This window comes from Cololabis saira, chromosome 1 (genome assembly GCF_033807715.1).
Source record: "Cololabis saira isolate AMF1-May2022 chromosome 1, fColSai1.1, whole genome shotgun sequence".
Lineage (NCBI taxonomy): Eukaryota > Metazoa > Chordata > Actinopteri > Beloniformes > Belonidae > Cololabis > Cololabis saira.
The window spans coordinates 2,415,198-2,438,904 of record NC_084587.1 but is presented as its reverse complement, the minus strand read 5'-3'; the positions used below and the strand labels follow the sequence as shown (position 1 = coordinate 2,438,904).

The following is a 23,707-nucleotide window of genomic DNA, read 5'->3' as shown; positions in this document are numbered from 1 at the left end:
ACTTCTGGCCCTGGGTTGAACATCAGTGAAAGGAGCTGAACCCATTTCTCCCAGACATCCCTGATGGGGGCAAGCTTGTCAGATCTTGCTCTGGTATCCCTGTTATCAAATCTGAGGACTCGTGATATCATTCGAAAGGTCGTAAGTGACATTGTTGCCCAGAAAATATTTCTGCCTGTCGATGCATCCCAGAGATCAGTGGATTCATTGCAGGATCTGTACACTCTAGCAAGAAGAAGAACACCAATATAAGCATCCAGGCATTCGTCATCCATGTCTTTCCACATGTCGCCATGGACTTTTTTCCCCTTCAAGGTTTGTCATAGCAATTATGACTCTTTTTATTGACAATGGCATAAATAAAACATGTTTTGATATCACTGACTCTTGTCACAGCAAACCTTGTGATTCCAGGGGTCTTTTTGATGACATTTTCAGCAGCTGCCCTGCCATGTACATCATGAGGTACTGAGCTCCAAAGTATCTTTCCATTTTTGGACTTGAATTTTTCAGCAGGATAAGCTTCAGCACCAGTGACCTCCTCGTCAGACTCACCAGATGTGTCAGTGTCTTCTGGATACTCCACATCGTCTTCCTCCTCAGAATCCTGCTCCTCTGCATCACTACGCTGCTCATTGTCGTCTCTTTCATTTTCACCAAAAATATAGTCCAGAACTTGGCTTACTGTAAATCTTCTTCTCATCTTTGCATGCTGCAAACTGGAGATGTGCACTCTGCAAGTGAAATGAGTGAATTGACCCACATAGCTGGACATGCCCGACTTTATTTGCTTTTGTTTATGTGTAGGTAAACTGGAAGACAAAAATCCAAAATGAGAATCCACTGAAGCTCACATGACTGGGAGAGGAGCTGGCTGTCTGACAGTGCACTTATGATTTCAGTTTTGGCTCTAATTATTGCTTTATAAGCATAATTTTATAACCGGGTCGAAACCGACCCTAACCCCACAAAGGTAACAATATCAACCAGAGCATTTTATAATTTAGTGACAACATTTTTTTTGATATTATTTTGTTGAAATAGAGGTTCCTGACAAAGTCAAAAAGCCTTGATGCGATAAACAGATTTTTGTGGTAGTTTTATGAATTTAAAACCTAAGAACGGGTCGGTAGCGACCCCAACACCAGACGAAGGTGACCTATTATGGCATTTAATGTATATTTTAAACAGGCCTTGAATGTCGTAAAAACAATCTAAAGCTTGTTTTTTCTACATAAATCATGAATCCAGCCTGTGGGCCCTGTCACTAGTTTTACCGCTTCTAACCCCTTTTTCTGTGCTCCATTCTAAGGGAAGGGGGGGGTATGATAATGAGGCTCTGTGCTGATTGGCTCCCTGAATGACGTGTAGCAGGGGAGGAGCATAAACCCTCGCTCCGCCAGAGCAGCCCGAGCCTGTAAATTATCACAACACTGAATTTTCACAAATGGAAACTTTATTGTTAAAAAAAATAAAATATGAGTTGTAGCCTATATAAATAACATTTATGCACTATTTAAGCCGGATCTACCCGGCGGATGCTGAACGCTGCCCCGGAGCCACGCCGGGCGCCCGGGAGCAGCGCTGCTGGAGCAGCGCGCATCACAGCGGCTTTAACCAGGGAATCTGACCGGTTCCGACCGGCCGGGACCGCAGGAACCGGCCTGGACTGGTAGCAGGGACTCCCGGGGGCCGACCAGCGGAATTTCAGCCGGATCTGCCCGGCGGATTCTGCGCGACGGGCGCCGCAACTCCACGGCGGGCGCACAGATCCGCTCCGGGGCGCATCCGCGGCGCATCGCCCGTTACTGGGGATCAAACCGACAGATTTGCCTGAAAATCTTGGAGGGTGAAGCTGGTCCAGCCTGGGACGGACCCCCGAGGACCCAGCTCCCAAATCACCCGGGAACCTGGATGGTTTAACCCGGATCCGCTCCGCCGCGGCGCCGCGTCCGACTGGCTGAAGGAAGGACCGCTCCAGCAGCGGAGAGAGCTGGTTGTGGGCGTGGTTTCAGCAGCGGAGGCTGAACCTATGGAAATGAGCGCCTATGGTGACGTCACCCTAGGCGCAGATTCAGAATGGCTCAAGAAAAGGTCACGTGACACTGGGGGACTCTGTCCGGCGGGGGTCAGAGAGCTTGCAGAAATTCATGGTATTTTGTCTCCCCTGTGCTGGCAGGGTGAGGGGAGACCACTTTATATATGTTAAAACAAGAAAAAACGTGTTTTTCATAATAGGTCCCCTTTAAGCGTGAGAGAAAAGGCAAGTTATCTCAGCTTACTCGTAAAAAGAAGGATATTGAAATCCTAAAGAAAGACGGAGCTAATGTAGAAATAATTAAAGAAGAAGCACTTTTTTTTTTGGCAAGTTTTATGGACAATATAAAGAGATCAATGAACAATTGTTGCCTCTTCTCGACGATGAAGATAAAGAAGAGGATGAAGAGAACTGGTTTATGCCCAGATGTTTGGAAATGGAGAACTTTGTTCAGGAAATAGAGGACTGGATTCAAAGGATAACTAAATATCCTGAAGAAGAGACTGATGCGGACTATGAGGGCGATGATGTTATACAACCAAGCGACAGCATTTCAGAGGTTATCAGTCGCACATCCAAAGGGAGAAAAGCGAGCTCAGTGTGCAGTCGCTCCTCACAAGCGTCCACAACAAGCTCCGCCCACCTAAAGCTGGAGGCAGAGCGCAAAGAACTGCTAACACAAGCTGCCTTCTCTAAAGAAATCAAAGGATTCCGCACAGAAACTGCTGGAAATTTTGCAACATTGACCAAGGACATCAACGAGCTAAAAGATTGTGTTGGAGATCTTAAGAAAAGAATGGATGAAGCAGAGTCAAGAATTGCGCAAAACGAGGATCATGAAATTAATCTGACCAAAGTGCTCATTCACAATTTGCGCAAACAGCAACAATTGGAAGCAAAGTGTGAGGATCTTGAAAGCCGGGCCCGAAGGAATAATCTAAGGATTTATTCAGTTCCTGAAAAATGTGAGGGAGTCAACATGATCGAGTTTGTGAAAACTCTAATACGGGAAAAACTTGAAGTTGACGGGGAAGTCCACATTGAGAGAGCGCACCGAGCACCGGGTCCAAAAGCTGGGCGCAGCGACCGACCCAGATCAATAATAGTTTGTTTCCAGAGCTACACCATAAGGCAGAAGGTGCTTCAGGCTGCCTGGACAAAGAAAATCATTAAGATCAACGATAACAGGATTTACTTCGATGAGGACTTCACATCTCTCTTCATCCTCTACATGCTCCCCCTTGGCAACATCATCCGCCGCCACTTCCACCGCTACGCCGACGACGTCCAACTGTACATCTCCACCAAATCCCTCACCTCTGCAACCCACTCTACCCTGACCAACTGCCTCGCCGAAATCAAGTCATGGATGCACTCGAACTTCCTCCAACTCAACTACAACAAATCAGACATGCTCATCATCGGCCCAAAATCCCTCACCAAAACCGCTCACAACTTCACCCTCACCATGGACAACTCCATTCTGTCTCCCTCCACTCACATCCGCAACCTCGGAGTTATTCTGGACAGTAACCTCTCCTTCCAACACCATGTCAACCACATCACAAGGACTGCTTTCTTCCACCTGAAAAATATTGCCCGTCTCCGTCCATCACTCTCCTTCTCTACCGCTGAAACCTTGATCCACGCCTTCATCACCTCAAGACTCGACTACTGCAATAGCATCCTCTACGGTTCAACTTCCAAGGTCCTCAATAAACTCCAATATATTCAAAACTCTGCCGCCCGCCTGCTCACCCACACCCGCTCCAGAGACCACATCACCCCAGTCCTCCAGAAGCTCCACTGGCTCCCCATCCCTCAACGGATCCACTTCAAAATCCTTCTCCTCACCCACAAAGCCCTCCACAACCAGGCCCCCTGCTACCTCACCGACCTGCTCCACCGCTACACTCCCTCCCGCAGCCTCCGCTCCTCTGACGCCAACCTCCTGTCCCTTCCAGTCAGAACCAAGCACCGGACCTGGGGCGACAGGGCCTTCTCCATCGCTGCACCCACCCTCTGGAACTCCCTCCCCAAAAACATCCGGGACTGTACAGACCTCCCAGCATTCAAATCCCATCTCAAAACTCACCTTTACAGAACTGCTTTTAATGTGTGATTAATGTCCTGTCTCATGTTGTGTCCTTTTGTACTGTCCTGTGTAATTGTAATTTGTATTATGTGTTTTGTTTTAATGTAAAGCGTCTTTGAGGGCCCAGAAAAGCGCTATATAAATAAAATGTATTATTATTATTATTATTATTATCTGAAGTGTTTAAGGAACGCGCAAAATACAGAGGAGTCAGAAAACAGCTCCAAGAAAGAAAGATCAAGTCACGCATACTTTTTCCTGCAAGATTAAAAATATTTGAGAGTGATGGAAAAAGCAGGGTGTTTGAGAGCCCACAGGCCGCGGCAGAAGGACTGCATGACTATGGCATTGTCATGGAGCTTCCAGTGGGGCAGATGGATTTGGAGTCAACTTTGCGCGCGGCGGGCTGGCAGACACCTCGCTACAGAAGCAGTGGAACCAACGCAACAGCAAGAGAGCTGATGTCAGGCGTAAAGTCACTACTGGAGAACCTGGATAGACATGAAGCTCTGAAGGACTGAGGAGGTATGGATAGCTGTCTGAAACTGAGACTAATATTCTGGGAGGGATTATTCTCATCCCCTCAGAGTCATACAGTTATTTAAATATTTTCATGACTGATGAACATGAAAAATTATCTTTTTCCGATTTTAATGAGATTAAAATGTATGATTTTGAATATGAGATTGACCCCGAAAGTCATGTCTTCAACACCATTACTGACAATTGCAAATATTATTCTGATGACCAATTTAATGAAGAGGTTGCAATGAACGACATATTTTCATTGATTCATTTTAATTGTCGAAGTCTTTATACTAATTTCACCAAGATTAATGATTTTTTGTTGACATGCAAAAGCAAATTTAAGTTGATAGCCTTATCTGAAACATGGTTGAATGAAGAGAAGGGTACTGATTTTTTTATGGAAGGTTATGAGTTACATTATGTTAATAGAGTCAATAAGAGAGGAGGGGGTGTGGCCATATATGTGGATAGTGACCTGAAGTGCAGACGAATTGAACAAATGAATACAGTAATGGATGATTTAATGGAATGCATAACAGTGGAGATTGAAATGGAAAAAACCAGGAATATTGTTGTCACGTGTGTATATAGATCACCAGGATCAAATATAGAACGGTTTAACGACCGTATGGAGGAATTAATGTTTGGGTTAAATGAATGTAAAACATATATGATTTGTGGGGACTTCAATATTGATTTACTTAATGCATCTAAACACAAAACTACATCTGATTTTCTGGATTCATTTTATAGTAAAGGACTGTACCTATTGATAACAAAGCCCAGTAGAGTAACCTCGACTTGTGCAACATTAATTGATAATATATTTGTAAATATCATGGAGAATAATGTTAAAAGTGGACTGATAATAAATGATATAAGTGATCATTTACCTGTATTTCTAACATATAACCATCAAATAAAGAGGAAGAAGAAGGAAAATATCTGTAGACATGTTAGAGTTAGGACTGATGAAGTAATGCATAAATTAAGGACTGACCTGTTGAGAGAAGAATGGAAAGGGGTTTATGTGGAAGAGGTAAATGATGCTTATGAAGCCTTTTTAAAGATATATTTGTCACTTTATGATTCATATTGTCCAATAATACAATGCAAATATAAACGTAAGTACAATGAAAAGCCCTGGATAACAAAGGGATTACAAAATGCATGTAAAAAGAAAAATAAACTTTACAAAGACTTCATTAAATATAAAACAAAAACATCTGAGAAGCGATATAAGGTTTATAAAAATAAGCTGACAATGATAATGAGACAAGCCAAGAAAGAATATTATAATAAAATGTTAAAAGAAAATCAAAACAATATCAAAGGTACTTGGAAAATATTAAATTAAATATATATATGATATAAATCATTGGAAATAATTCTGCGCCAAGACCCTTGCCTAATCATTTTATCAATGACAAAAATAAGATAATAAAAAACACAAAAGAGGTGGCAAATGAATTCAATTCTTTCTTTGTCAATGTCAGCCCTAACCTAGCAAAGACAATTAATAAAAGTAATGAAGCACAACTGAAAGGTTGTGGGAATGGGGACAGTAAAGTGATACAGTTCATGTTTCTGGGGGAAGTGAGTGAAAATGAAATAAGATCAACAGTAGAAAAACTCAAGAATAAAACATCAATCGATAGTGATGGATTAGACATGATTATAGTGAAGAAAACAATTGATTGTATACTCAAACCTCTAAGTTTTATTTTCAATCTTTCTTTTCGTACAGGTATTTTTCCTGACAGAATGAAAACTGCAAAGGTTATTCCACTTTTTAAAACAGGAGACAAACACAGTTTAACTAACTATAGGCCAGTGTCTCTGCTTTCACAATTTTCAAAAGTGCTTGAAAAAGTGTTTTCTTGAAAAGAACAAACTGCTGAGTGAGAGTCAGTATGGTTTTCGAACAAACAGATCAACATCCTTAGCATTAATGAAAATAGTAGAAGAGATAACAACAGCAATTGAGTGTAAAAAATACACAGTAGGAATATTTCTTGATTTAAAAAAAGCATTTGACACGATAGATCACAATATTTTAATTTCTAAATTGCAAATGTATGGGATGAGAGGTGTTGTTTTGAAATGGTTGTGCAGTTATCTAGAGAACAGACAACAGTATGTACAGTTTGCTGGTAATGATTCTGTGTGCAGGAAAATTGAGTGTGGTGTTCCCCAAGGTTCGGTCCTTGGACCTAAGCTCTTTATTTTATATGTTAATGACATATGTGAGGTATCAAAATTATTACAATTTGTTTTGTTTGCGGACGACACAAATCTTTTTAGTTCAGGAGACAATTTGAAAATGTTGATGGACAGCATTGAAAAAGAAATGGAAAAAATGGTTTGACAAGAATAAGTTATCACTTAATTTAAAAAAACTAAGTTCATGGTATTTTCTAAACAGAAAGGGGATGAAAAGGTGTCTTTGTGTATCGATGGATCTGATATTGAAAGAGTGTATCAGTTTAGATTTTTGGGTGTAATTATTGATGAAAACCTCACATGGAAATCTCAGTTAAATTATGTTAAAACCAAGGTATCAAAGAATATTTTTGTTTTGAACAAAGTGAAACATGTTTTAGATTACAAGACAATGCGAATTTTGTATTGCTCCCTTATTTTGCCTTATTTTAGTTATTGTGTCGAAGTTTGGGGGAATACATACACAACAAATATCAAGCCTTTGTTTATTTTACAGAAGAGAGCAGTACGGATCAGACATAAAAAGGAGGCAAGAGAACACACCAATGGACTTTTCATTAATGCAGGATTAATTAAACTTAAAGATATTATTGAGTTACAGACTTTATTGGTTATGTTCAAGGCAAAAAGCAGAATATTGCCTGAAAATATGTTTTTTTGTGTTTAGTTCAGAAAATAAGGACCATAGGAGGAAATTTGATTTTAAACATCCGTTTGCACGCACCACTTTAAAACAAATGTGTATTTCAGTATGTGGTGTAAAATTATGGAACTCCTTAACAACTGATTTCAAGGATTGCAAAAATATTCAACAGTTCAAGAAATTGTATAAAGACCACACAATTAGACAATATGAATTTAACGGGTAAAATATATTTTGTTGTTTTTGTTTTTATATTGTTGGTGAGTTAGTGTGTATGTTTTCTTATTTTTTTGTTTTGTTTTTTTCATTATTTCTTTTTTTGGTATTATATAAGTAGTGATTGTTGAACAGACGGACAGACCATCTTCATATGAATTGTTTTATTTTTTTTGAGAAAGGGGCTTGTAATATAAGGCTTTCTTCTTCTTGCCCCTTTTCCATCGTGGAATGGAACATGTGTGAACTGTTTCCATGATATGGAATAAATAAAAATGAAAAAAAAAAAAAAGAAATATCGGCTGGAGTCTAGTACTCCTGGTAGGCTCTCCCATGCCGAACAGGTTGAAGGGGTAGAAGCCGGACGAAGAGTGATCCCCTGGTCCTCCAGGTTGGGGGTTGGGCTGAGGGCCGATAACCCGCTCCCGTAAAAAAAATACACTATTACAGAAACCACAAACAGAGCAAGAACACACCTGGGGAACGTTGTGGCCAGTCCTCACAACCGGAGAGACATTATGACGTGCAGGGGCCAAAGCCGACCAGAACACCAGGACACCCTTGGGCCGAACAAGCCACTGCTGCACCCAAGAAACACCATGATGATCGGGAACTGGAACGTGCGAACACTCTACACAAGCGGCAATTTATTACTGGCAGCAAGAGAAATGACTACGAGGGGGATTGACATAATGGGAATAAGCGAAACACACTGGACGGGACAAGGAAGAATGGAATTGGCAGAAGGAGAAACTATCATCTATTCGGGAAGAGACGACGACAACCACAGGCAAGGTGTAGGAATACTGATGTCGAAAAAACAGCAGCAAGAGCACTGATTGATTGGACTCCAGTCAACGAACGAATCATCCAAGCCAGATATCATTCACGACACATCAAGCTTATGTTCATACACATCTACGCACCAACAGAAGATGCAGAAGAACAAATGAAAGACGAATTCTACATGAGACTCCAAGATATACTCGACAGCAGGAACAAGCATGACATGTTGATCGTGACAGGAGACATGAATGCAAAGGTAGGAGATGAACACCAAGAGTATGCAAGGATCATGGGCAAGCATGGGCTCGGGAGGAACAACAACAACGGGGAAAGGCTGTGTGAAATGTGTGACATGAACGAGCTAGTCATAACAGGAACCCTGTTCCCACATAAAGACACACAAAGCAACGAAGGTATCTCCAGATGGCAAAACCAAAAATCAAATTGACCACACACTGATCAACAAGCGTTTCAGGAACTCAGTAGAAGATACAAGAGTACACAGGTCTGCAGATATTGGAAGTGACCACTATCTTGTGTGCTCAAGAATCAAGCTGGAACTGAAGAAAAAACAAAAGGAAAATAAAGCCACCAGAGTGAAGTATGACACGGCAAAGCTGAAAGAGGAAAACATCTTGAAGACCTTTGCCATCAGCCTAAGAAACCGGTACGAAGTTCTTGAGGAGGAAGAGCAGGGAGAAGTTGGAGATGAAGAGGTGGATCGTGATGCCCGAATAATGGATACAGGGAAGTGGCTGAGGCAGTCTTGGGAAGACCTCAGAAAAAGAAGAAGCCATGGATCGGCGAAGAATCGTGGAGGCTTGTGGAACAAAGGGATGCCATAAACAAGGAAAATCCTGGGTACACGTTCTGAAAGACTCAAAAACCAGCTAAGAGAGAAGTACGCAGAGAAGAACAGAGAGGTTAAGAGAAGCATCAAAGCAGACAAGAGGAAATGGGTGGAAAACATTGCAAGTGAAGCTGAAAACGCTGCAAGGAAACGACACATGAAGACGCTGTACGGGCTCACAAGAACACTGTGCAACGAGAGACCCAGGCAGAGCACAGCAGTGCTGGACAGGGATGGGAACCTCACTAGCGGAAGGGAGGCAATAAAATCGAGATGGACAGAACACTTCAGGGAGGTCTTGAACAGAGCAGAGCCAATAAATGCAATAACTAAAGAGGATGAATGCGAGTTCAAAAACGAAATTGAAGAAATCACAATTGATGAACCAACACTGAGCGAAGTCAGAGAGACGATAAAAAGACTACAGAATGGGAAAGCACCAGGAATCGATAACATCACAGCTGAGCTGTTGAAGGCGGATGTAGAGTTCTCAGCAAGGAAAGTCCATCAACTGTTGGGAAAGCTATGGAGAAATGGGAAGATACCAACAAACTGGAAGAGGGGCCTCATTATCAAGATAGCAAAGAAGGGTAATCTTAAGGAGTGCAAGAATTCGAGAGGCATAACCCTGCTGTCAGTAGGAGGAAAAGTACTCGGAAGAATTACTGTGGATCGCATAAGAAATGGAATCGACTGCAGACTCAGGAAAGAACAAGCAGTATACAGGACAGGCAGGGGGAACAACTGAGCAAGTATTCATACTGCGAAACATCAACGAACAGGTTAATGAGTGGCAAGCAACACTATTCATTAATTTTGTAGACTTTGAAAAGGCTTTCAACTCCATCCATCATGAAAGCCTGTGGATCATAATGAGGAAGTATGGAATCCCGGAGAAGATTGTGAGAATGGTCCAATCGTTCTATGAAGACTTCCAGTGTGCAGTGGAAGACCAATGAGAAATATGTGAGTGGTTCAACCTTAAAACCGGCGTGAAACAGGGATGCAACATGTCCGGCTTCTTGTTCTTGTTCTTTTATGGTCTTTATTTCCACGCTCTGTCACACACAGCTACAGCTCGTTAACACTTCAGCCGGGACTACTTTCCGCGCCGCCGCGCCGTTCTCCTTACCGGTGCACTCAGATCAATGTGTACACAAAACAGTCCCTGGATAAAACTCTCATATGACATACCCCTCACAACAAAACAAGTTTGTTTTGACTAGCTTTTCCAAAAAATAGTGACTTTACTTATTAAACTCTATTTAACTTTTTAATATACTTGTTTCTGCCATAAGAAAATATTAAAGTGCAAACTTCAAGTATTCAAAACAACAACTTAGAATCGTGTGAACTATTTTCTTTTTTTCTTTTAAATAAACAAGACGGTGATTCAAAACAGATGTAGGAATAAAAATCCTGAAAGTCTCTCTTTTCTTTTCTCCGGTAATTATTAAACTATAAACAGTCCATGTTGCTCCTTTTCAGCTCCTTTTCAGCAACTTATAATACTAATGTAGCCCAGTTAAAATATAAGCCATGGTTTAAATAGAATTAAAATCAGGGGTTTGTTTAAAAAGTGTTAAAAAGCCGTTAAAAGGAATGGTGTGTTTTTGTTTACAAAACGTTTTTGTAATTTCATTCTTATGTCATAGAAGTTTGTTTGTTTTGTTTTTGTTTTTGTTTTAAAAAGAAGAAATGGTTATGTGTTGTTTTCTCTCAGCATTTACGGGGTTAACATTCTGCAGTGGAAAGAAGGAGGGGACGGATTAGCGGGACGGACGACGGGAGGAGAGAGAGAGGACCGTGCGGGAGAACAGAGTTCACAGATAAAAGTAATAATTCCGAGGAATCTGTTTTATTTCGTTAGCCATCACAAACCAGTGTGTTTATTGTATTTGTAGAGAGTTTTGCCGCGTTCCATTTACCTCGGAAATCGGAACTGGGAACTGGGATTGGCAACCATCTTGGAATGGTAACTCGGGGATGGTGAAGCTTCTCCCACTTTCCTAGTAGGAAATCCCACTTCGAGGGGCGTTCCAGTTGAAAATTCCGACTGGGAACTAGGAAATTCCGACTTCCGAGGACAAATGGAACTTTCAAGAGCACAACTCGCACTAACGGCTAGGCTAACGGCTAGGCTAACGCTAGGCTGGATCAAGCTGAGAGAGCTTTAATTAATAGAATTAATGTAATTTTAATTAAATGATATCCAGAATAATGAATATGAAGTTATTCAGAGTTAAGTAAAAGAACTCAGAAGCTCCTCTCATTTACCTATGCAACGAGAGGACGCTACAGAACCATTTCTTCTTTGTTTTAAAACCAAAACAAAACAAACTTCTATGACATAAGAATTAAATTACAAAAACGTTTTGTAAATAAAAACACACCAAACCTTTTAAAGGTTTTTTAACACTTTTTAAACAAACCGTATTTAATGATTTTAATTCTATTTAAACCATGGCTTATATTTTAACTGGGCTACATTAGTATTGTAGCGACCCTGCAGTTATGTTCAGTTATGTTAGTAATGTTGTCATGTTCAGATGTTCTGTTTAATGTTAAGCCTGTGGGTAGAGAACAGGTAGGGGCGGGGTAAGCACGGGAGTTGTGAGTGTGAGTGTGCGCATGCGTAGAGCGGCTGAGCGGCGCCCGTTAGGAGGCGCGTCAGTTGAACAGCTGTTGAGCGGAGTTGAACAGCTGATTGAGTAACTCAGCAGCGTTTTTGTTGTTTTGGCGTGGTTACGGCCATCAGTAACCCATTTCTGTGACAGATAATAAATCTGTTAAACTGGTTTATGCTTCCTCATCCTTCTGATACATCCTGATCGCTACATTTGGTGTCAGAAGTTAAACAACGGATTTTCCTCCACCCTGCTCTGCCAACGTCAGCTCTTCCTCGCCAGTTAAACGTAATGGCAGCACGTCAGGAACGATCCGGAGCTCGCCAGAAGGTCAAACAGGAGGGGATGGACGGTGTATGGCGTGATTATGACAATGCCCCAGAACGTTTGTCTCGCCTTAGACAGACAGCCATAGAGCTGGCTGCTGCTGCCGGTTTCGACTCACCCAGCGCGGGGCGGCGCTCCAGCAGGGGAGCTCCTGCCGAAAGTGACGTGGTGCCGGATGTAACCAAGGATGGTGGCGCCCATTATAACCAGTTCCAGGTGAAAACACCGAAATACAATGGTAAAGCGGACTGGGAAGCCTTCCAGGCTCAATTTGAACTGTTGGCTCAGGCTGTGGGCTGGTCTGAGGACAAAAAGGCACTCCAGCTAGCTCTGTGCCTTACAGAAGAAGCCTTATCCTGCTTGCTCCTACTCAGCCCATCCGAGAGGGCGGACTATGGGGCCTTGGTTGGGGCTCTGAAGCGGCGGTTTGGTCAGTGCAGCCAGCCTGGTGTGCTGCGTTCAGAGCTGTCAAGCAGACAGAGACAGCCAGGGGAGCCGCTCCGCATTTTGGCTAATGACATTGAAACCCTGGCACGGAGAGCATACGCCCACATGTCTCCTGAGGTGCAGAGCGAGCTGGCCAGGGACCAGTTCATCCGAGCCATAACCCCAAGAGAGCTGCGCATCCAGACTCAACTGGCACACCCCAGCTCTCTGCAGGAAGCACTGGAGCTGGCGTTGGAGAGAGAGGTCGTTGGAGGAGCAGTAGAGGGCGGCCACCCGGAGAGCAACCCTGTTGTGAGGACGGCGATGCAGGGAGACCCAGGACAAGAGAAACCAGCATGGGCGGCCGAGTTGACTGAACTGATCCGTGCTGTGTCTCTACAATCACCACAGAGCGGCACCCGCCCTCGCCGGGGCCCCCTTGTGTGTTGGCTGTGTGGCCAGGCTGGCCATATAAGCGTGAGGTGCCCCAGGCGTGCTGATATTCAGGGAAACGCCCCTGGGTCTGTGTAAATGGGACGACACAGACCCCCACCCCGGTGTCCCACCCTGCCTTGATTTCATTGGACGGAGCCCAGCCGCACGGACGGGGGAGCGGGGCTCCACTCCCCCCAGAAGCAGATGACATCGCTGAGTCTGTGAGGGTGGTTGGTTGGACTCACATGGGGGATTTCTGCCATGTTCCAGTCACCCTGGCAGGGGCTCCATGTACGGCCCTTGTCGACACCGGCTCCACAGCTACATTAATGAGACCGGACGTGGTTCCAGCAGGGACACAGTTGACACCCACTCTTGTGAAGCTGCGAACAGTGACTGGTGGGTTAGCCCCCATGCTTGGGAAAGGGGTTGTGGCTATACGGGTGGGGGGGCTGTCAGTGTCTTTTAAGGTGTGGGTTGCAGAAGTACAGGACCCCTGTATATTAGGACTGGACTTCCTGAGGGCTGCTCGCTGTGTGCTAGATCTGGGGAAGAACACACTGGCCTTTCCAGGGGGTCCCACAGTTGAAATGGTGCACCCCATGCTAGCCACGTCACCACACCCACCAACCTCGAGAGTGGCTGAAACACACCCCCCGCTCCAAATCCCCCCTCCTGCAGCAATGCCCCCCAACACCAATGCTACCCCCAGCCCCGCCCCCAGCCTCACCCCCACTCAACAACCCACAGTTCTGGGAGTGGACAGACTGGCAGCAGTGAGGGAGGTGTGGAAACGCAGCTGTGATAGCTTGGAACCTGAGCAGCAGGAGGAGCTGTGGCAGGTATTGTGGGAGTTTAAGGACATTTTTGCTTTGACAGAAGAGGAGGTGGGCCTGACACACTTGGTGCAGCACGAAATTGACACAGGCGATGCACGGCCCATCAAAACACGCCCCCGCCGCCTCCCCCTGGCCCATCAGACAGCAGCAGACAGTGCTATTGATGAGATGTTGTCAACCGGCATCATTGAACCCTCTGACAGCCCCTGGGCCTCGGGGGTTGTGATGGTCAATAAGAAAAGGAGTCCAAAGATGAGATTCTGCGTGGACTACAGACCGCTGAATAGTGTGACCAAGAAAGACTCATACCCGCTGCCCCGCATCGACGAGTGTCTGGACTTAGTGTCCGGCTCGTCCTGGTTCTCCTCCCTAGACCTGCGCAGCGGGTATTGGCAGGTGCCCCTCAGTCCTGAAGCTAGACCAAAGACAGCTTTTTGCACTGGACGGGGGCTGTGGCAGTTTCGAGTTCTCTGCTTCGGCCTGTGCAACGCCCCGGCCACGTTTGAACGGCTAATGGAAAAAGTGCTGGCCGACGTCCCCCGACAGAAGTGCCTGGTCTACCTGGACGATATCCTGGTCCACGGGAGCTCCTTCCAAGCGGCCTTAGGAGCTCTGCGACAGGTTCTACAGAGGATAGCAGCAGCGGGGCTGAAGCTCCACCCCGACAAGTGCTGCTTCATGAGGAGAGAGTTGGAGTTCTTGGGACACAGAGTCGGAGGAGAAGGCATCAGCACCTTGGAGGACAAGGTGCGGGCAGTAAAGGACTGGCCAGCCCCCACTAATCTACGGGAGCTGAAGAGTTTCCTTGGACTTGCGTCTTATTACAGGCGGTTCGTGCGTGGCTTCTCTTGTATAGCCGCACCCCTGTTCTGCCTGCAACGGAAAGACTGTGATTTTGCCTGGACTCTTGAGTGCGAGCTGGCCTTCAGCTCTTTGAAGAAGGCCTTGACGGAGTCTCCCATCCTCACCCCCCCAGACCTCAACCTACCGTTTGTCCTGGACACAGATGCCAGTGATGTTGGGATGGGGGCGGTGTTGAGTCAGGTGGGGTCAGAGGGGGAGAAAGTGGTGGCGTACTTCAGCAAAACCTTCAACAAGGCGGAACGGCGCTATTGTGTGACACGCAGAGAGTTGCTTGCAATCGTGAGAGCAATCAGCCACTTCAGGTATTACTTGTGCGGCCTGCCCTTCACGGTGCGGACTGACCACGCAGCCCTCCAGTGGTTGATGTCTTTCAAGGAGCCTGAGGGGCAGATTGCGCGCTGGTTGGAGGAGCTGGCGCCATACGTCTTCACAGTGGAGTACAGGGCTGGGGCTCGCCATACCAATGCTGACGCCATGTCCCGGCGCCCCTGTGCTCCCAGCGGCTGCCGGTACTGCGAAAAGAGAGAGGATCGGGAGAAAGAGCTCCGGGCAGGGGAGGAGCAAGATCACACACACCATGGGGCCGGGCCGGTCTGCAGAGAGACGCAGGTTATCGACCCAACTGACTGGAGAGCGCAGCAGGAACAGGATGCTGATCTACACCCGGTGCTGAGGTGGGTGGAGTCAGGACAAAAGCCACTGTGGAATGAGGTCGCTGGGTGCTCGCCTGCCACCAAAGGACTGTTTTCAAAGTTTGAGGCTCTCCGGCTGATGGATGGAGTGCTTCAGAGAGCCTGGAAAGAGACTGCTACAGGGGAGGAGAGGTGGCAGGTGGTGGTCCCCAGAGCTCTGAGGGAATCAGTGCTTAGAGCCTCTCATGGAACCACGGGAGCAGGACACTTTGGCGTCTCCAAAACCCTGCGTCGACTCCGCCAGAGCTTCTACTGGGGCCAGCTCAGGAGGGATGTTGAGGACTTTTGCCGTCGCTGTGACCTTTGTACAGCGCACAAAGGTCCCACTGATCAGTCACGTGCCCAACTTCAACAGCTGGCAGTGGGTGCCCCGATGGAGAGGGTGGCAGTGGACATAATGGGCCCGTTCCCACGTACAGAAAAGGGGAACCGTTATGTCCTGGCCGCTATGGACTATTTTACAAAATGGCCAGAGGCATATGCTATACCCGACCAGGAGGCGGTGACCGTGGTAGATGCTCTGGTGGAGGGCATGTTTGCCAGATTCGGAGCGGCTGAGGTCATCCACAGTGACCAAGGTAGAAACTTTGAGTCTAGAGTGTTCACTGCTATGTGTGACCGGCTGGGCATGCAAAAGACACGGACTACTCCTCTCCATCCGCAGAGTGATGGACTGGTTGAACGTTTCAACAGGACTCTGGCAAAACAACTCGCTATCCTCACCGCGGAGCATCAGCGTGATTGGGACATGCACCTCCCTCTCGTCCTATGGGCCTACAGATCGGCTGTGCAGGATTCCACCTCATGCACACCAGCCCTGCTCATGTTGGGGCGAGAGCTAAGGACACCAGCAGAAATGGCTCTTGGCAGACCCCCAGACACACCGGCAGTCCCACCGGGACCGGAATACGCCAGGAGGCTCCAAGATAGGATGGAGTCAGCACATGCTTTTGCCCGTGACCAGTTACAGAAGGCTGGCATGAGACAGAAAAGAAATTACGATACAAGAGCTAGAGGGGGGGACTTCAAGGTCAGGGACCTGGTGTGGGTGTATAGTCCAAGAAGAAAGAAGGGCCGGTGCCCTAAGTTGGACTGTCACTGGGTGGGCCCCTGTGAGGTATTGGAGAAGCTGGGAGAGGTGGTCTACAGGGTCCAGCTGCCACCTAGAGGGAGACGGGTGGTCCTCCACAGAGACAGGCTGGCCCCATACAGAGGTGATGCACGCCCACATCAGCGCCTCAACCCCCCTACACCTTCTCAGAGAAACCAGGCAGTCACACCCCCGGATTCAGTGACTGTGTCCCCCTCTGATTCCCCACACTCTCCCCCACCCACAAACTCACCCCCTGCTCTTAGGCAGGATGTTCCCAGACTGCAGGTGCAGCCGCGTGAGTTCACCCCAAGGCGGCCTCAGAGACTGAGAAGAGCCCCGGGCCACCTCAGAGACTTTTTATGCCACCCCTCGGGGCGAGGGACTTAGTAAGGGGGGGGTAATGTAGCGACCCTGCAGTTATGTTCAGTTATGTTAGTAATGTTGTCATGTTCAGATGTTCTGTTTAATGTTAAGCCTGTGGGTAGAGAACAGGTAGGGGCGGGGTAAGCACGGGAGTTGTGAGTGTGAGTGTGCGCATGCGTAGAGCGGCTGAGCGGCGCCCGTTAGGAGGCGCGTCAGTTGAACAGCTGTTGAGCGGAGTTGAACAGCTGATTGAGTAACTCAGCAGCGTTTTTGTTGTTTTGGCGTGGTTACGGCCATCAGTAACCCATTTCTGTGACAGATAATAAATCTGTTAAACTGGTTTATGCTTCCTCATCCTTCTGATACATCCTGATCGCTACAGTATTATAAGTTACTGAAAAGGAGCAACATGGACTGTTTATAGTTTAATACTTACCAGAGAAAAAAAAAAGAGAGACTTCCAGGATTTTTATTCCTACCTCTGTTTTGAGTCACCGTCTTGTTTATTTAAAAGAAAAAAAGAAAATTGTTGACACGATTCTAAGTTGTTGTTTTGAATACCTGAAGTTTGCACTTTAATATTTTCCCACCAGGAAACACTCGTGTTTGGAGGAGATGGACCGGGATCAGAACCAGGACCGGGATCAGAACCAGGACCAGGATCAGATCCAGGACCAGGATCAGATCCAGGACCAGGACCAGATCCAGGACCAGGACCAGGAGTCCAGCAGCAGGACCAAAGCGGACTCTTCCTCCGCTGGTCTGCAGGTCAGTGTTCAGGTCCACGTTCCCGCTCCTCCTCGCTCTTTCTGTTGCTGCTGATCATCCAAACACTATTTTATTGTCAGTAGCTTTTTCTTTTTTTTTGTAACAAATCTTTATTGAAAATATACAAACTCTCCAAGAGGATAATGGACAAATATCAATTTAAATGCAATATAAAAAGAAAGGAAAATAAAAATGGGGATTCTTGTAAGGCATACAGAAAACAAGAAACAAGGCGCTCTAAGAATTAAAAGGTGCATATGAATAACAAAATAAATTCATCATTTAAATTCACATAATGGAGCATAGAAAAGGAGAGGAATTATTAAATTAGAATAACAAATAACGGGCAATGTCTAGACTTATTTTACTTGTATTTTTGTTTTCTACTCTTTTGAGACATGTGAAAAAAATCTTAAAATCATCAATAAAATACCGAAAGGAGGGTTTACAATTTCTCCATTTGGCACAATGAATATGGTACTCACCCAGTAACAAAATTATATTAATAATATCAGAAACAGAAAATTCCAAATCACCCATGAAGAAAATAATATGGCTTAATTCAAAAGGTGGAACATTATTAATTTTAAGAGAAATCCAGTTGTGTTTGTCTGTCCAGAAACAATGAGACAAAGGACATTGATAAAACAAATGATCCAGTGTTTCTTCATCCTTTTTGCAGAAGGAACATTGATCTACCTCAAATTAAAAAAATCTTTTTTAAGAAACTCTGCCACAGAATAAACCTTATTCATAATTTTAAAATGTTCTTCTTTAACTTTAGGCAAAATAGGCCATTTAATAAATTGGGAATGCACTTTGTTTCATGTGTTTATATTTACAATGCAAGAATCCTGTCAAATTATCCTTGTGCAAAAATCATGGAACAATCTGGATTTAAAAACATTACAAATAAACTTGTTACCAGACTTTTTATCAGTCAGAGTACATCCTTCCAATAATAGATTTGGTAATACATTTGAAGCTGTATTATACACCAAAAAGTTCTGAATTAGGTGAATTAATGGTAGAGGAATACCGCTACATATTTAGTTGAATTCTCTATGAGAACAATTGAAATGATATATTTTTTGGAAATCTGTCTAACTTAAAAGAATCCCTTTACTAACCATTAAGTCAGTTACATATATAATACCTTTATGAAACCAATTACTTTTAAATACTGATTTTCTACCAATTGTAATGACTCTATTGTTCCATAAAGTTGACTTATAAGGAGAGAAGTTGTGGACAAATACCATTTTCCAAAAACCAAGTGTTTGTTTGTGAAAATTAGACAACTTAACGGGGATCGTGTTCACATCAAAATCACATTTCAAAACCAAAACTAGACATCCTATCTTCTTAAACACAGATGTTGGGATGTGAAACCACATGGAGTTTGGTTGTGACAGACAGACTTTTATCCAGTTCACTCTTAATGTGCCGATCATAGATTGGAACTCTGGAACTTTAATACCACCATTGACATACTCCTTAACCAGCTGGGATCTTTAGATGTAATGTGTTTTATTCCTCCACAAGAACTGGAAAATGACTGTGTTTGGTTTATTACCATTATTTGAGGAGATATATAATGACTGACAAGGATAAATCAGTTTGGAAATACCTTCCGCTTTAGATAAATTGGTTCTGCCAAAAATAGGAAGGTCTCTAGTCAACCAGTGGCTGAGTGATTTCTTCATATCTAATATAAGGCTGGAGATATTAGTGTCTTCTCTTCTAATTAGATTTTTAGATATTGTTAATCCTAGATATTTAATTTCAGATTTGACTTCAATTGAAGCAACAGAGGATTCAGAGCTTGTATGTATAGGGAGAAGTTCGCATTTTTTAATATTAAGAGATAATCCGGATGCTTTGGAGAAGATTGAAATGGTATTGAGAGCCTCATTCACCATTGATTTATCTTTTAAAAACATAGACGCATAATCTGCAAATTGACTTATCTTAAATTCTTTGCTGAAGATTGTGACTCCTTGAATATCCTTAGAATTATTAAGTAATGTTAGTAGTTGTGTTGGCAGTATAAAAAGTTTCGGTGAAATCGGGCAGTCTTGGCGAATACCACGCAACCCTGCAGATCTAGGAGTCATTCCAGGGTTAAGAGAAACAGCTGCTGATGTCGGTGTATAGCATTTTAACAATATTACAGAAATTAATCCCAAAACCCAAAAAGTGCAGAGCTTTCAACAAAAAAGAATGTTCAACAGTATCAAACGCCTTGAAAAAATCAAGAAACAACATATAACTGTCAGTTTCAATATAGTCACTGTAGTGTAACAAATCAAGAATCAGTCTAGTATGGTTATGTTTGTTTCTACCCTTAACAAAAGCTGATTGACACTCATCAACTACATTTGTTAAACCCATATCTATCTATTGGAGAACACATGTGCTAGCAATTTGAAATCATTGCATAACAAAGTTATCGGCCTCCAATTATCTAGTAAAAGTCTCTCCTTGTTGGGCTTTGGGATTAGGGTAATAATTCTGTTTCATGGTAGAAGACAGGCGTCCAGTTGAAATACATTCTAAAAATGCATTATAAAGTAATTCTCTGGTATCTTCCCAGAAAAAGACATAAAATTCCACAGTTAGACCTTCAAGCCCTGGAGACTTCCCTTTTGACATTCGTCTAATTCCTATATCCACTTCTTCAATTTTAAGGTCATCCTCCATATTTTGCACAAAACTCTCATCAATTTCTTTTCCACACCCCCTTATTTTTTCAAAAAACTGTTCACAATCCTCCCTTGAAATATTGACATATACAAATTATTATAAAACATTCTTATTTCCTCATTCACTTGATTTTGGATATCAACGCTGGTATTTTTAATCAACAGCTTATGAATTTTTGTTTTTGTCTGTCTGTGTTTTTCCAGACTAAAGAAATAAGAAGTGTTTTTTTTCACCTTGCTCTAGCCAACGAGCTCTTGAGCGAATTAATGGCCCTTTCGCTTTTTCCACATAAAGATAATCTAGTTGGTTTTGTAGATCATACATTTTGACTTGTTCTTCTGTTAAATCTGATTTGTGACACAAATTGTTTACTACTAATAAAGCCTTGCTGTTTTCGTTTTTTCTCTTTAGAAATGCATTTACTTGTGCTAATGTCAATTTCCCTAATTTTAAATTTAAACCACTCCCATTTCATCAAAGGTGACATTTCCAAGTCATCAATTTCTTTTACCAGATTTTTAGTTTAATTATAAACCTCTTTATGTTCAAGAAGACTACTATTAAACTTCCATTTAACATTAGAAAAAGACTCAAGTCCACCCAACCGAAGAGACTTTTCAGCAGTTCAGTCTGCGTATCCACTTTTCCAGTCAGAGCCATAACTGCATGGAGAATAGCAGCGCTGGTCGCCTCCTCTTCCTCACCGTCCTGTTTCCCCCTATTTTTCATCTTCTTTGCGTGTGGACTTTTATTAGGCGTATGACTCAAATTAAGTTTGCCTCCTTTAGAGGAGTTTACGTCGACCTCCATGTCCTCGATATCGCTGTCCCCACACGCCTCCTGGAGAACAGTTAAAGAGTAGTCGTGTTCGGACATGTCTGCTCCAGATTCAATTCAATTGTATTTATGTGGCGTCTAATACAACAAAAGTTGTCTCTAGGCGCTTTCCAGAGACCCAGAACAGATCTACTCGCAGACAGTCTTCTTAAGTGTCCAAAGAGAAAGCTTTAAGAAGTGTGCTTTTTTTTTGGTAAATGTAAGTGATTAACGATGTTCAAGTGAAAAAGTTTGGGTTGTTGCCAAAAAAAAATTTTTTTTCAAGGACTAATTAGTGCCTCTTAACGGAGCCTGCAAAAATGCTACCACTCACTCCGCCATCTTAGATCCTCTTCATTGTCAGTAGCTTTGAACTGAGCAGCAGAAAACACAAACACGTGACCTTCCCAAGAGACTTTTAAACTTGTCTACATCTGAATATATAATATAGATGTAGACTGTAGGCAGGGCATTAGTGAATGGGATTCAAATTCAAAAGTATTTTTATTCATGTAATGAGAGAACCTCTGAATAAACATTTCCATTTGGAGATTAATAACTTTATTCCTATGTTAATGTATTGAATGCAACACAATAGTTTTAACGGTCCAGGAATGAACAATAATAATAATAATTTAGGCTCATCAGTAGTAGTAACAATGAACATATCATTTAAAATGAACATGAAAACACCTTAAATTGGCTTCAAATCAGACAAAACCAAATAAACTTCACCTCAATAAATGAAAGTTCAAAATGTACAAAATATCCGTGCTGGGTTCACTGAGTTAGTCCACAAGCCCTGAACAAAGGATGCAACACTTAAGACAGCCCAGTTTTCAGGCCGTGTCCTTGTGGTGCTGCAGTGGTTCCCCAACTTTTTTGTCAGGTCTTTTGTACATAACAGAATTTTCAAGCCCCAACACACACACACACACACACACACACACACACACACACACACACACACACACACACACACACACACACACACACACACACACACACACACACACACACACACACACACACACACACACACACACACACACACACACACACACACACACGCAATTTATTTCATATATTGAACATATGTGCTAAAAAATTGTCCATCTCTGTAAATATAAATTTTCAACCTGACCATCTCACAGAGATTGAAACAACAACAATACAAACAATGGCCAAAATCTGAACATTTGCTCTACCAAAATTACACCATTAATCCCCACATTTTATCAGTGGAATTTCTATAAACAATTTATGATTTTGTTCTGAGGGTGGGTAGCTTTAACCCTTCACACTTTTGTTTTGACATATTGAGATGTTTTATGTGAATATTTCTGGCTGTCAAGAGCCATTGATAACAGAACATGCTTAACATAGCACTCAAACATAAAACTCTTCATTGTTTCACTGCGATCATGACAGAAAGCAGTTGATTTGAACTGAAAAAGGATTTGTCAGGTCAGCCAACAACAGGATCTAAGTCTTTTTCCCTTTCCTTACAGAAACATAAAGCCAAAGAGAGAAAAAATAGGAGGGATAAAGTCCTCACCACTTCACCAGGCCTGAAGGTCCGAAAGAGGATTCAAACTGAAGAGAAGCTGTACAGCTGTGAACAGTGTGGGCGAGCTTTTACCACGTCAAGTGTTTTAAGGCGTCATCAGCGTATCCACACTGGAGAGAAGCCGTACAAATGTGATCAGTGTGGGGCAGCTTTTACCGAACAAGGTCATCTAAGGAACCATCAGCGTATTCACACTGGAGAAAAGCCATACAAATGTGATCAGTGTGGGGCAGCTTTTACCGAACAAAGTAGTCTAAGGAACCATCAGCGTATTCACACTGGAGAAAAGCCGTACAAATGTGATCAGTGTGGGGCAGCTTTTACCCGACAAGGTAGTCTAAGGAGTCATCAGCGTATTCACACTGGATTTAAGCCTTACAGATGTGATCAATGTGGGGCAGCTTTTACCCGACAAGGTGATCTAAGGATTCATCAGCGTATTCACACTGGATTTAAGCCTTACAGATGTGATCAGTGTGGGGCAGCTTTTACCCAACAAGGTAGTCTAAGGAGTCATCAGCGTATTCACACTGGGGATAAGCCTTACAGATGTGATCAGTGTGGGGCAGCTTTTACCCAACAAGGTCATCTAAGGAGTCATCAGCGTATTCACACTGGGGATAAGCCTTACAGATGTGAGCAGTGTGGGGCAGCTTTTACCATGTCAGATCATCTAAGGAGTCATCAGCGTATTCACACTGGATAAAAAATTGTCTGTGATCAGTGTGGGGAAGGTTTTACTCGAGAGCTCAGTTTTGTTTTCAGTTTCAACTGAAAAATGTGTTTAAATTTGATTTTTCAC

At 43.5% G+C, this 23,707-nt stretch overlaps 1 protein-coding gene across 1 annotated transcript in view; it reads left to right on the top strand.

The window, feature by feature from the left end:
• LOC133447248 (zinc finger protein 208-like) overlaps positions 1-23,707 on the top strand; it is a 190,882-nt gene that overhangs the window by 110,358 nt on the left and 56,817 nt on the right. Inside the window, 1 exon segment of the mRNA XM_061725894.1 lies at positions 22,951-23,617. Within this exon segment, the coding sequence (XP_061581878.1) occupies positions 22,951-23,617 (667 nt within the window).